This window comes from Suncus etruscus, chromosome X, assembly GCF_024139225.1.
Source record: "Suncus etruscus isolate mSunEtr1 chromosome X, mSunEtr1.pri.cur, whole genome shotgun sequence".
Taxonomy (NCBI): domain Eukaryota; kingdom Metazoa; phylum Chordata; class Mammalia; order Eulipotyphla; family Soricidae; genus Suncus; species Suncus etruscus.
In genome coordinates this window covers 95,201,739-95,216,664 of record NC_064868.1, presented here as the reverse complement: position 1 = coordinate 95,216,664, position 14,926 = coordinate 95,201,739, and the positions used below count along the sequence as shown (strand labels likewise).

The following is a 14,926-nucleotide window of genomic DNA, read 5'->3' as shown; positions in this document are numbered from 1 at the left end:
TCACTAAGCAGGGGATGCTCCTTCTCAATGCTGGTGGACCCTGTGGTGTCCCTCTTGGTTCTTCTCTGAAGCTCAGTGTGTCTGGGACAGTGACCAAGTTCATGGCTGCGCCAGTGTGAACCTCTGAGAGCACAGAACTGGCCTAGCCTTTTCCACAAATGTTTTTTCTCCCTTCATTTCTCCTTCCCTCCCTCCCTCCCTCCCTTTCTCTCTCTCCCTCTCTCTCTTTCTCTCTCTCACTTTCTCACGCTCTCTTTTTCTTCTGTTCTTGTTGTGTTTTTTTGCTTTTGTTTTTGTTTTGTGTGTTTTTATGAGCAGGGGCACACCTGACAGTGTTCCATTTTTACTTCTGGTTCTGTGCTCAGGGATCACTCCTGGTGGTGCTCTGGGGACACTCTGGGGTGCCAAGGATTGAACCCAGGTTGGCTGCATGCCAGGCAAATGCCCTGCCCATTTTATGTACTATCATTGCACCATCATTTTTAGAGTCATTGTTGTTTTGGTTTGGGGGCCCTGCCCTGTGATGCCATGAGGAACTGGAAGCTGGGTCAGCATGGAGAACGTGCTCTGCCCAGAAGCCTCTGAGGAAACTGGACTGCTGCTTCCTTTCTGCTTAGCGATCATCCCTCTAACACTCTACCTATCATGCTGGACAAAGGAAAAGACAGATGAGCTGACTCAGGGGAGGCAAACAGAGAGGTGGGGATAGCAGGAGTGCCCAGGTGAGATCTAAGCTGCTCTATGACCTTCTCTCCCTAGGACAAAGCTGGTACTCAGAAACCAATGGCTCCCTGTCCCACCCTCAAATGCACACAGTAAATGGCTATGCCAACAGGACTCTGCCAGGTATGTGCTTATGGTTCTGTCCCTAGGTCTTCAAAAGTTGTACCTTCAATCCCCCAACCCCCAAGTGTCATGGCAGGCTCTGATCCTGAAGGCCTGCAAACAGCAAAGCAAACTAGAGTCTCCTAAGAAGAGAAGTTACAAGGGACCGGGAAGGTGGCGCTAAAGGTAAGGTGTCTGCCTTGCAAGCGCTAGCGTAGGATGGACAGCAGTTCGATTCCCCGGTGTCCCATATGGTCCCCCCAAGCCAGGAGCTATATCTGAGCGCATAGCCAGGAGTAACCCCTGAGCGTCAAACAGGTGTGGCCCAAAAAACAAAAACAAAAACAAGAAAAACAAGAGAAGTTACAAAATAAGATTGTCAAGATACAAACTCGGGCTCGGAGAGATAGCACAGAGGCATTTGCCTTGAAAGCAGCCGATCCAGGACCTAAGGTGGTTGGTTCGAATCCCGGTGTCCCATTTGGTTCCCCATGCCTGCCAGGCGCTATTTCTGAGCAGATAGCCAAGAGTAACCCCTGAGTGCCACCGGGTGTGGCCCAAAAACCAAAAAAAAAAATACAAGCTCAATACAAAGGTGGGACAATATAGAAAAATCTAGAAAGTCACACAAAAGAGATTGGAAATATATCCTCAAACTCAAAGAAATGATAGAAGTAGGGGCTGGAGTGGTGGCACAAGAGGTAGGGCGTCTGCCTTGCACATGCTAACCTAGGACAGACCAAGGCGGCGTCCCATATGGTCCCCCAACCTAGGGTCAATTTTGGAGTGCATAGCCAGGAGTAATCCCTGAGTGTCACCGGGCATGCCCCCCTCCCCCTCAAAAAAGGAAATGATAGAAGCAAAATGCAAAGATGGAAAAGACTTGTGTCTTCAGATGAAAATTTTCCAATAGGAATAAATTACAGGGTGTGCCACACAAAATAGTAATTGTGCAGTTTCAGACAACAACATGAAAATACCAAATAGGATTAGAGTCATAGAACTCTAATTAAGGGCATTTGCCTTGCATGCGGAAGACACAAATTCAATCCCTGTAAACCCGATCTTCTGAGTCCACCAGGAGTTATTCCTAAGTGCAGAGCCAAGAGTAAAACTTGAGCATCTCTGTGTGTGACTCAAGAAAACTGAAAAAAAATAACAAAGACCCACATCCAAGAAGACACTCTTCCTGGGAGAGACAGATCACACACAAAGGCAAGGAGACTATAAGTAGCATTGTGAAACACACTTTAGGATTTCTGAGAAGAACCTTGAGTTCTTTTTTTGTTTGTTTCTTTTTGGGCCACACCCAGCATGGGTTTACTGCTGGCTCTGTGCTCAGGAATTACTCCTGGTGGTGCTCAGAGGACCATAGGGGAGGCAAGCACTCTACCCACTGTACTATCATCACTTCAGCCCCCTTAGTCTTGAGTTCTTAGCCAAACTGTGCACCAACTTGGGTGCAGAACCAAGATGATTTCAGCAATGAAGCCACTGGCTCTAAACCAAGGAGAAAACCACTGGGTGGGAGCAAACCACGAAGGAAGACACTGGAAGTTCAAAAGGCGAGAGAAGAGTGATAATTTTATTACATCATTGGAATCAAAAGGGTGCCACAGTGTGAGAAATATTCTAAGGAAATATGATGGAACAGTTAGTCCCATCCACACTGCCTGGCCTAGACCAGGACCTAGAAGGGCTTCCCCGTGGAAGTGGACTATGAATCGAGCTTAAAGAAGATTGGAAACATAAAATGGGGGACTGGAGAAAGGAACATGTGCCACTGGGTCCCAGTGGCTGATAGGCCCAGAAGGGAGTATGAACAGATGTACCAAAGAAGCTGGTGATGGTACCTAGGATTGCTCCAGAGCAACATGGAGAGAAGATTGTTGGTGATGATTGGAGTATTTGCCAGCTCTGGGAGCCAGCACAGGAGCCAGCTGTAGCTTCAGAGTTGCCAGTGTGAAAGCTAAGCACACAGTTGTGTGGGTCCACAGTTACACCTGTTCACCCACCTCTTGCCATTGCTTTCCTGCCCTGCAAGAGATAAACAGTAAGCATTTCCACATTCTTATGGTTGTTATGGGGAGTGGATAAGGCAAAACTTGTCAAAGCCTTTAGCCAGTACTCAACAGAAAACAAATGCTCAGTCTATATTAGTTCCACAGCTCTATTGCCACAACTGCTAGTAGACGGGTGAAAATGGTGAGAATAGTGATAAGAATTACTTTCACTTACAGGAACCAGAAACTGGAAGATGAAAGGCCAATAAATAACACATTTGGCTTTGGAGCTGGGGAGCCATGGGCTAGATGTTAAAAAAGTGATACTGTGATTCTTAGGTTCTGGAAGCAGTCAGAAGCAGTAGACAAGAATCGTTAGCACATGAGTGATCGTAAATACAATGATGTTGTTCAAGGAACAAACATGGAATCCCAAGAATATGGCCAAGGACCGAGCCCAAGGGTGTTCCATTATTTAATGGACAGGTCACGAAGGAGGAGTGAGCTGTTGCCATGGCTGCCAAGGCTTGAGAGCATTTCCAAAAGGAAGAAATAGCAAGTTCAGGGGAAGACTGAAAATAACCTCTTGGTTAGCACATTGATGGGCACTGGAGACTGTGCCCAGAGCTGTGGAGTTAACAGCAACCCAGTGTCCTTGAAAATAACCCCAGTCTGGTCTTTCCCCTTCTTCTTCTTCTTTTTTTTTTTTTTTTTTTTTTTTGGTTTTTGGGCCACACCCGGTGGTGATCAGGGGTTACTCCTGGCTGTCTACTCAGAAACAGCTCCTGGCAGGCACGGGGGACCATATGGGACACCGGGATTCGAACCAACCACCTTAGGCCCTGGATCAGCTGATTGCAAGGCAAACACCGCTGTGCTATCTCTCCAGGATCTTTCCCCTTCTTTTATGTGTGTTCCCATTTGTGCTCTCACCTCGTGACTATTGCTGTTTCCTTCTTCACAGACCTGGTGGGATGTCACAAGCAATTGGTCTACTGGCATGTCATTGGAATGGGCACTGCCCCTGAGGTGCACTCAATCTTCCTGGAAGGGCACACATTTCTTGTGAGGAACCATCGGCAGGCCTCCTTGGAGATCTCGCCAATTACCTTCCTGACTGTACAGACGATCCTCACAGACCTCGGCCAGTTCCTGCTCTTCTGCCATATCTCTTCACACCAACATGGTAATATCTGTGGGTGCCCAAAGCAAGTAGAAGAAAAGTTCAGCTCTAATTTACCTTTTATGTTTGTTGTTGATTTTGCCTTTGGGCATGTTTAGGGGACCATATGGGGTGCTCAGGATCACACCACCGTGGCCACATACAAGACAAGTGCCTTATCCCTGTACTATTCTTCCCTAGCTCAATTATGATGGATTTACGCACACCATTTGGCATGGCATGATGTTAAGCCACTCTAACTGACAGTTTTCAGAGTTAAGAGTTTGTCTTAGGGGCCAGAGAGATAGCAAAGTGGTAGGGCATTTGCCTTGCATGCAGCCAATCCAGGACAAACGGTGATTCGGATCCTGGCATCCCTTATGGTTCCCATGCCTACCAGGAGCAATTTCTGAATCCAAAGCCAGGAGTAACCTCTGAGAGCTGCCAGGTGTGACCCCAAAACCAAAAAATAAAGAGTTTGTCTTTTTGAGTCATAGTACTAGTGAACAGGTTTGGTTTAGTTTGGTGTGGTGTGGTTTGGTTCTGTTTGGTGTGGTGTGGTGTAATATGGTTTAGTTTGGTTTGGTTTGCCTCCCAGGAGGTTCTCATACTGCTTTGCTCAGAGGTACTAGGAGGGACGTGTGGTACTGGCAATTTGACCTATGGTCCTGTGCTGCAAGGCACTTGTCCCTCATCCCTGAGCTAGGAGCCCACTTCTGCTGGAGAATTTTCCACTGATATCCCTGTGATGCACAGAAGGTGCTTTCAGGACACACCCAGCAACTGAAGGACAGAGGACTGTTGGGTGACAGGTATAGCACTATTTCATGAGTGGGGGGTTCCAGCTGTGGTTGCAGGGGAGTTAGAGGGGAAGGGTGGGGCAAAGAGTAGAGGTGAGGCCAGCCAGTCAGGTGCAGGAAGGTTCTGGGCCCTGCTAGTGAAGGCAAAGTCAATCTTAGGAAGGCAAAAGCCATGTCATTCACTTTGTCTGCTCCCAGAAGGCATGGAAGCTTATGTTCAAGTGGAGAGCTGCCCTGAGAAGCCCCAGGTGAGGAAGAGCAACCCTGACAAAGAGGACGACTATGATGATGACCTGGAGGATGATGACTTGGATATAGTCAGATTTGATGACTACCAAGCCCCTCAATTTCTCCAGATGCGCTCGGTGGCCAAGAAGCACCCCAAAACTTGGGTCCACTACATAGCAGCGGAAGAGGGGGACTGGGACTATGCCCCATCAGTTATCGCACCCAATGACAGGTACCCACCTGAGGTGATCCCACTCATTCTCAGAATAGTACTTTCTCCCTTCAATCCCAGTAGAGCACATTGGGCATTTGGGAATGGGATTCTAGTCTTGCTTGTGCCTCTGTTTAACAGGCCCCCTGCCCCCCACGGGGCTCCAGCTGCAGTTGAGCCACATGTCCTATCTCAACAAATTCTTTTGTAGCATCTTTGGGGGGATTTGTTTTGGGACATACCCATCAGTGCTCAGGATCATTCCTGGGAGTTACCAGGTGGGGCCTGGGACCTGGCCAGGGCTGACCACATGCAGGGCAGACACCTCAACACCAGCGCCATTTCCCAATCACTCATCTTATCTTTCTATGGTCCATACAGAAGTTATAAAGGTCTATATCTGAACAATGGACCCCGACAGATTGGTAAGAAGTACAAAAAGGCCCGATTTGTGGCATACACAGATGAAACATTTACAACTCGCAAAGCTACTCAGCATGAATCAGGAATCCTGGGACCTTTGCTTTATGGAGAAGTTGGAGACACACTTTTGGTAAGTTGAAGAAAATGTGTGACTTGGGAATGAAGGAAAGGTCCGGTGGTTTTTGAATTCAAAAAAACTTCTCCCCCCACCCAGAAAAAACTTCTTAATTCCACCTGGATTCCAGTGGCCATGTCTTCTTAAGAACTAGACATGATACACAGATGTTGACTATAATGTTTTAAGATCTGATTTTTAAAAATATGAGAATATAGAATCAAAACATTAGTTTAGGGGTCGGAGAAATAGCACAGTGGTAGGGCATTTGCTATGCAAGCAGCCGACCCAGGACCAACTGTGGTTCAAATCTCGGTGACCCATACAGTCAGTCCCCTGTGCCTGCCAGGAGTGATTTTTAAGAAGAGAGCCAAGAGTAACCCCTGAGCGCCACTGGGTGTGGCCCAAAAAACAAAAAACTTAGTTTAGGGCTGGAGAGATAGTACAGCAGACAAGGCATTGCCTTCCATAAGACTGACCCAAGTTCAAACTCCAGCACCCCATATGGTCTCCCTTCCCTGCTAGGAGTGATCCCTGAATACAAAGCCAGGAGTACTGCAGCTTGTGTCCCACCCCCCAAAAGACAACCAAACCCAAACTATTTAAATTTTATCCCCAGCACTACCCCACATTCTTGATGTTCTGGGAGGTATGTTTGAGTCCCTGGGAGTGAGTTCCAGCACTGCACATGTGAATGACCACTCAGCCAAAACACTCACAGCCTCAAGCTGTGCTGATTGTTTGGGCTGTGGACCATAGTTTACCCTTGTACAAACCCCACCCCCTTGCAGGCTCCCAAAGGCTGCCTCAGCTTGTTCTTCCCTTGCTCCTAAGTTCCTAAGTGACTGCTTCAGGGCAAGAAGCAAGTCCCCTTTTTTTGTGAGAAGGCACAGTGGAAGTGGACAAATGCAGTCATGCTCTAGTGAGGAGCTACTGAGTACTATCATGAGGAGAACCAGGGGCTTATCTGCTCTATCAACCCTGGAAGACATAGGCCTCCACACAGCTTTTGGTGCTTTCTGATTCAGTAAAGTTACTTTGGAGTGAGTCTTTTTATATTGGGGGGGCACTACCTGCAGTGCTCGGGGCTTACTATACTCTGTGCTCAGGGATTACTCCTGCTGGTGCTCCGGGGACTCCATGGGGTTCTGGGATCAAACCTAGGTGGGTCTCATGCGAGTACCAGCTATATTTTCACTCTAGCCCTGTTTAGGGTAGATCTTAGGGCACCTTTTCTTCTTCAGATTATATTTAAGAATGGAGCAAGTCGACCATACAATATTGTCCCTCATGGAATCACCATGGTTGAGCCTCTGCACGCAGGGAGACTGCCGAAGGGTAAGTGGTAACTCCATTTTCTTTCTCTTCTTGGTAGTTGTGGGGTTTCACCCAGCAATACTCCCAGAGTACTTGGGGACAGGAGTGCCCAGAGAGTCTTATGGTCCTGGACATCAAATCCAGGGCCTCACATATACAGAACACACGTTCTGCCCCTAGAGCCACACCCTTGGCCCCTCTGTTTCTGTTGCAACTCAAACCCTTGAACCTCTCACCCTTGGCAGGCGGCAGAGCTACCTCTGCGCTGTTTCTATGTGCACTTATCGCCATCATGTGGATGTACTCGGAACTGCAGATTTCAATGCTGAAAATGCTGCAAGCTGAGGGGCATTATAATGTGTGTGTAGGAAGCGCGACAAAAAAAATCTGGCCCCCGCTCTGCCTGCTGGTGCTTTTGAGACCTTGGCTGCAGCTGCTGGAGGCTTTGGAGAGACTAGAGAAACAATCAGGCAGGTCTAGGCTCCTGGGCCTTCTATTGTGAGTAGGCAGCTCCCACCACCTCCTTGTCTCCTAGCAACAGAGTGTGCTGGGCTGAAGGACTGAAAGTGTCATCTTCCTGCCACCGCCCACTGCAAGGCCCCACCATTGTGCTGAAGCATCAGCTTACTTAGGCCAAAGAGGGCCCCCCTGTGGTCTTGTGTGGTGCGAAAGCACTGCTGGGAGAGTTCCAGCTGCTCATCTGAAGCCCACCTGGCTGCTGCCTTAGGCAGAAAACGTGGGGAAGGGAGTGAGTCCTTGGGGGCATACTCTGGCCCTTCTCTGATACGGTCCTACTGGAACACTCAGGCACTTGGGGCCCTGCATTGAAGGACACCAAGGCTGCTGTCTCTAGTTTGAACCCAGGGTTAAGACTTGAACCCTGCAATTGGCAGGTCCAATGCAGGAGTTGTGCCTTTGCCCTAGGTTCTCAATGTGCTTGTTGCTGCTGTGCGCATATCAGAACTGCAGGGTGCTCAGCTGTCCTTGAACCCATCTGTCAAGTGCACACCAGGATCTGGGGTGTTTACAAGGGGCATGTTTTAAGCCTAATAACAGTTTGGTCCCTGAAGTACTCTTTGGTGCTCCTGTGGCCTTGGTGGTGCTTTTGGAGAGCAGAAAACAGTCAGGAAGGTTAAGTGGTTGGCCCTGGCCATGGCGTGTATGTCACCTCCATTCTCACCATCGGCTGCTGCTTCCACACGTCTCTTAGCAACAAGCTTTAATGGGAACACACACCTCAGATGCTGGGGCTGAAGACTGCCTTCTCTTTCACTCCACCCACCAGCAAGGTCAGGGAGAGGACTGGTGGGGGCTGGTGAGTGGGCTGATGCTGGGGGTGTTTCCGGAGCCCCAGCTCCACTGCTCTGAGGGTTCCTGCTGGGAGAGGTGAGTCCTTGGGGACACTGAGTCCTATCCCATGATGCCTGGCCTTCTCAAGCTCTCTACAGAAGCCCCGCTTCTCACATTTGGGAAATGAGTAACAAGATACAAAAGACAAAAAGATACATGGCAGCTAAGCCCCCCATTTTCTCTAGGATTGGAACTCAGCGTGGCACAAGGCTGCAAGGCCTCTTCCTCAGCGCTGCCTGTATGCACAGTTGTCACCTGATGGACACACTCAGAACTGCACCTTCCAATGCTTAGCTTATCAGCACTGTCTTTTGTTTGCTTTGGGGGTTAGGGGAGAATATCCAGTAATGCTCAGGTGTTGTTCCTGGCTCTACACACAGGAATAATTCCTGATGGGTTCGTGTGATCCTATGGGATGCCAGGGATCGAATTGGCTTGATTGAACCAACTGGCTGAGAGCATAGCAGACTTTGGGATACTTAGACCGGTTTGTGGGAAATCTAGCACTAGTTTGTCCCCAGCACTGCTTTCTGGTGCCCCTGGGACTTCAGGCTGCAGTGCCTGGAGTTTCAGAGAACTGGGCCAACAGGAAAGCTAAGGCTCCTGCTTCGACTCTCACCCTCCATGCTGGCAACAGTGTGTGTAGGAAGCTTGACATTGGGGTCGCCAGAGAGAGGTGGGAGAGTTTTCTCCCTTTGCTGTAGAGTTGTGTCATAGGCGCACTGCCTGGGCCTTGTTTGAAATAAACTGGGCACTGTGGCCCAAAACCAAAACCAAACAAACAAACATGAAATACACTGGGCCAAGGACCAGAGGTAGAAACATGGTGTCGCTGCTTCTGGCTGACATCACTGAAGAAACTGTGAGTCAAGTGACACCTGCCCTGACACCTGGAGCTCTGTGGTGACCACAGAACACTTCTGTGGGTGGGTGTCTTCAGAACCAATAAGGCTGAGTGAAAGAGCCTGTAGTCTGGACCCAATGCCAGCAGGTGACCCTGAAGCACAAACACACCTGAGCCCACACACCTGAGCACTGAGGGCTGAGTCCCCTGAAACCAACCAGAGGGAGGAGGAAGAGAGAAAAGAGGCACTGTTGGACCCTTTGCCTTCTCTTCTAAGACCCCACCCACCCACTCAGCTGAGCACTTGTGGAAGAGGCACTTCACTGCCCTGGTAGGGAGCTGACTGGGTGAGCTGATGTGAGTGTGTGAATATAAAGCACACCTCTAGTGAGTTTTCCCAGTAGGGAAGGGTGTTCTGAGAAGCCCAGAGCCAAGAGAAGGATCTCATTTGTTGGGGTGCTTTTTGTTGGGAGGCCACCTAACAGTACTCCTGTCTCTGTGCTCTTGGCCAACGTGGTGCCTAAGTTTGATTTTGCCCCTTCCATGGGAAAGCTTTACTCAGTCCCTGAAGCTCTCTCTGGCCCCAGCAAGTCTTAGTTCTTACTTGGGTTCTTCACAGAGTCAGGCAGCCAATGGTCTGCTCCCCAAGAGCTGAGCACATGGATTCATATTCTGCATGCACAAGAATCTGGGTTCCATCCCAGCATGTCATATGTCCACAAGCCCTTCTGGAAATGGTCTATATAGAAACAAACAGAACAAACACACACAAAGCAAACACACAAAACACACAAAACATACAAAGCAAAAAGTACAAAAAATTCAAAGCAGGCCAATGGGGTTACAATGATAGGTCAAAGGTCACATGCATGTGCAAAGCCTCACGTTTGATCCCTGCTACTGCATGGTCCAATAAGAACCCGTGGAATTTGAGGGTCCCCAGTACCACAGAGCCTAAGAAACACCCTATTTCTGGGCCTTCCTACTAAGCAATGCTTGATGCTTCATTCTCCAGAGCTGGGTCTTGCTTCTTCTTCATTCACTTTCAGCCATGTATTTTAGTCATGTGTTCTGTGTATTAGGGTACAGATAAACCTACTTACTCCAACCAGGGTGACATACAGCAAGAATTCTTGGAGCTCTCTTCATTGGAAGGAGATAATTGTGTGACTCTTAGAATAGAAGGAGATTCTGTGTTTGCCAGGAACCCTGAGTGCTAGGCTGCACTAACTGAGTGATGTGGGGTTGGCTGTGGGTAGGTGTGAACCATGTGAGAGACCTGCTGATTATGCCGGGAAAGATCTTCAAATACAAATGGACAGTGACCCTAGCAGATGGGCCCACCACATCTGACCCACGCTGCCTGACACGCTATTACACCAGCACTGTGGACAAGGACAGAGACCTAGCTTCAGGCCTCATTGGTCCTCTCCTCATCTGCTACAAGGAGTCTGTTGATCAAAGAGGAAATCAGGTGAGTGTGCCTTTTTCCTGGAGTTTGGCTAACGGCAAGTGAAGGGTGCCACAGCATGGCCCAGGTGCTCAGTACCAAGTGCTTAGAGCACTGCTGATCTCCCAGCGTACAGCCCTGCTCTCTGAGGCCATGTGGTCCATGGCTCAATGTCCAATGACCACCTATGTTGATAGTCAGTTTATTTCTCAGAGTCATATTAATTTACAAGAATGTAAATGTGGACGGCGAGGTGGCGCTAGAGGTAAGGTGTGCCTTGCAAGCGCTAGCCAAGGAAGGACCGCGGTTCGATCCCCGGCGTCCCATATGGTCCCCCTAAGCCAGGGGCAATTTCTGAGTGCTTAACCAGGAGTAACCCCTGAGCATCAAATGGGTGTGTCCCCCCCAAAAAAAAAGAATACCAGAGAGTCTTTGGGACCGGCGAGGTAGCGCTAGAGGTAAGGTGTCTACCTTGCAAGCACTAGCCAAGGAAGGACCGCGGTTCGATCCCCCGGCGTCCCATATGGTCCCTCCAAGCCAGGGGAGATTTCCGAGTGCTTAGCCAGGAGTAACCCCTGAGCATCAAATGGGTGTGGCCTGAAAAACAAAAAAAAATAAAATAAAAGAATGTAAATGTGATATGTTTGGGGGTGTACAATGTTATCACCAGTTGCCACTTATTTTTCCTGTCTTTGATTTATTTTTTGGCCTGCAGTGCCTACGGCTCACTCCTGGTAGGACTCAGGAAACCACAGGTGGTACCAGGATAACCCCTGGTTGGCTTATAGAAAGGTAGATGCCTTACCACCACACTATCTATCTGAACTGTGTCTAGTATGTCTTGATTTTCTCATGCCTGTGGTTTACAGATGATGTCTGACAAGAGAAACGTCATCCTGTTTTCTGTATTTGATGAGAACAAAAGCTGGTACCTTGCAGAGAATATGCAGCGCTTCCTTTCCAGTGCAGAAGGGGTGCAGCCCCAAGACCCAGACTTCCAGGCATCCAATGTCATGTACAGTGAGTACAAATACCTGGGGCAGAGGGCCTGGGCAAGGGCATCAGTAGCCACTAAATGCATGCATAGAGACTTGAAGCATTTATCTCCTCCACCCAGTAACATTTACACTTTGATATGAATGAGAAAATGTGTGTTCAAGGCATGTTTCATTTAAATATTGAGAGTTTTGTTCTTATTTATCTTGGGGATCTCACAGGGTGGCACAGAGTGCCTGGAGGACCCCCTCCCACTTGGCCAACAATGTGGGACTTGGCCCAACAATGTGGGGCTGCTGAAGTCCACAGAGCCAGGCTTCCCTAAGCTCTCCTGGGTGATGCTGGACAAATCTGCAGACCAAACTGGGTTCTGAATCGCTCTACTAACTCTATTGCCCTTCAAAGGCATATTACAATGTTTTGATCAATTGGATTGTTCTACTGCTTCCATAGTGGACAATCACTTTAAGTTTATAAAACCTCGTTTATTGGGGCCGGAGAGATAGCATGGAGGTAAGGCATTTACCTTTCATGCAGAAGGTCATCGGTTCAAATCCCGGCGTCCCATATGGTCCCCCGTGCATGCCAGGAGCAATTTCTGAGCACGGAGCCAGGAAAAACCCCTGAGCACTGCCGGGTGTGACCCAAAAACCACAAAAAAAAAAAAAAAAAAAAAAAAACCTCGTTTATTTTCTATGCTTAATCTACCATTTAAGTGCCTTTTGTATTACGGAAAGAATTACTCTTTCATATTTGCTTTATCCTTGAAAAATTAAGTTCTCTAGGCAGGGAGAGAGTTCAAAGGACTACACCACATGCTTTGTATATAGCAGGGGTGGCGAACAAGTTCGACACAAAGAGCCAAAATTTTAAACTGTGAGAGTCAGAGAGCCACACCACGCAGTGACCTGCCAAAACAGACAAACACTCACAAAAAGCATATAATTTTAACAATAATATATTAAACACATATTGCATTTTGCCATTTTGAGTGAGGGTAAAAATCCTGTTCGCCACCCCTGGTATATAGGAAGCCTGCTGGGTCACTCCTCAGCACTGTATGGCCTGCCAAGAACTGCCAGAACAGGTTTGAGCAAGGAGCCAGGAATACCCTCCAGGAGTACCAGGGGGTATGTTTCAAAAACCAAAAGATGAGGTCTTCTGGTAGACCACTGCCTTCTACTCATGTCCTTAGATCCTCTTCCCTCTGTCTTCAACTTTCCTCTTTTTTTTTTTCAGAGCACACCAGATAGTGCTTGGGGATTACTCTTTTTTGTTTGTTTGTCTTTGGCCCACACCGGGTGATACTCAGGGGTTACTCCTGGCTATGCACTCAGAAATCACTCCTGGCTTGGGGGACCATATGGGACGAACCGATGTCCATCCTGGTTCAGCTACACACAAGGCAAACACCCTGCACTATTTCTCCAGCCCCTGGGGATTACTCTTGACTCAGTGCTTGAGGGTCACTCCTGGCAGCGTTGGAGGAAACATATGGTACAGAGGATTAAATCTGGCCCTCCTACATGCAAACCAAGTATTTATCCTGTTAAGCTGTCTCTTGAGCCAGGATATTATTTAAGCTGGATTAGAGCATACCCAAGTGACCCAAACTGCAAACCTGGGTCATGATTTTCTCCAATATAAATTTGTCAGGTGTCACAGCCAGCTTGGTATGGACACATATAATACTTGGGGTCACTCAGGAAAGTGGATGCAGGACTTGGTGAAGTGAGAAAATAGAGCCACATTCTAAAGTGGGTGTGAATCTGAATTCAACATTATTGAATGCTACAGTGATGTATTTAAACGTGATTTTTACATGTGAGAGACTGCCTAGTATGTTTTCTTGCAAGGTTAAAAAGATTATACTTTCTTGTTAGCAAAAGCTTATCAGTACATACTGTCTGATCTATAAATTTCTTCACAACAAGCAATTTAAAGGCCTTTATTGTGGGTTACAAACCTTCTAAAAGATAAGCACCAATTAAAAGACAGAGAATAAACAAATTGGACTATATTAAGTTAAAAACCTTCTGCACCTCAAAGGAAATAGTGTCAGGATAAAAAGGCCACCCACAGAATCGGCGAAACTATTCACCCAATACCCATCAGATAAGGGGCTAATATATCTAAGATATACAAGGTACTGACAGAACTTAACAAGAAAAAAAAAATCTAACCCCATCAAAAAATGGGGAGAAGAATGAACAAACACTTTCTCAAAGAAGAAAACAAATGGCCAGAAGGCAAATGAAAAAATGCACAACATCACTAATCAGGGAGATGCAAATCAAAACAACAATGAGATACCATCTCATGCCACAGAGACTGGCACACATCACAAAGAACAAGAATAATCAGTGCTGGGGCCGGAGATATAGCATGGAGGTAAAAGCATCTGCTTTGCATGCAGAAGGTCAGTGGTTCAAATCCCGGCATCCTATTTGGTCCCTGGAGCCTGCCAGGAGAGATTTCTGAGCATAGAGCCAGGAGTAACCCCTGAGCATAGCCGGGTGTGACCCGAAAACCAAAAAAAAAAAAAAAAAAAGAAAGAAAAAGAAAAGAAAAGAAAAAGAAAAAAAAATAATCAGTGCTGGCGGGGATGTGGGGAGAAAAGAATTCTTGTGCACTACTGATGAGAATGCTGTCTAGTCCAGCCTTTATGGAAAACAATATGGAGATTCCTCAAAATATTGAAAATTGAGCTCCTACTCCTAGGAACACAAGGAACACAATAACACAACAATAACACAATAACACAACACAAAAATGCCTTCTGCACACCTATATTCATTGCAGCGCTATTTACAATAGCCAGAAACTGGATACAACACAGATGCCCAACAACAGATGAGGGGCTAATGAAACTGTGGTACATACACAATGGAATAGTATGTAGCTGTAAGGAAAATGAAGTCATGAAATTTTTCTGTACATGGATGGACATGTAAACTATTATACTTAGTGAATTAAGAAGTCAGAGGGAGATAGACACAGAATATTTCACTCATATGTGGAATTTAAGAAAAATAAAAAAAATTATTATTATTATTTTTTGGTTTTTGGGCCACACCCGGCAGTGCTCAGGGGTTACTCCTGGCTGTCTGCTCAAAAATAGCTCCTGGCAGGCACGGGGGACCATATGGGACACTGGGATTCGAACCAACCACCTTTGGTCCTGGATCGGCTGCTTGCAAAG

The 14,926-nt window shown here is 47.4% G+C and overlaps 1 protein-coding gene across 1 annotated transcript in view; it reads left to right on the top strand.

Moving 5' to 3' along the window:
- Window positions 1–14,926, top strand: part of F8 (coagulation factor VIII) — a 120,640-nt gene that overhangs the window by 35,893 nt on the left and 69,821 nt on the right. The window contains exons 6-12 of the mRNA XM_049766654.1: window positions 760–846; window positions 3,793–4,014; window positions 4,989–5,250; window positions 5,611–5,782; window positions 7,012–7,105; window positions 10,538–10,752; window positions 11,598–11,748. Coding sequence (XP_049622611.1) covers window positions 760–846; window positions 3,793–4,014; window positions 4,989–5,250; window positions 5,611–5,782; window positions 7,012–7,105; window positions 10,538–10,752; window positions 11,598–11,748 — 1,203 coding nt within the window. The remainder of the gene's footprint in view (window positions 1–759; window positions 847–3,792; window positions 4,015–4,988; window positions 5,251–5,610; window positions 5,783–7,011; window positions 7,106–10,537; window positions 10,753–11,597; window positions 11,749–14,926) is intronic.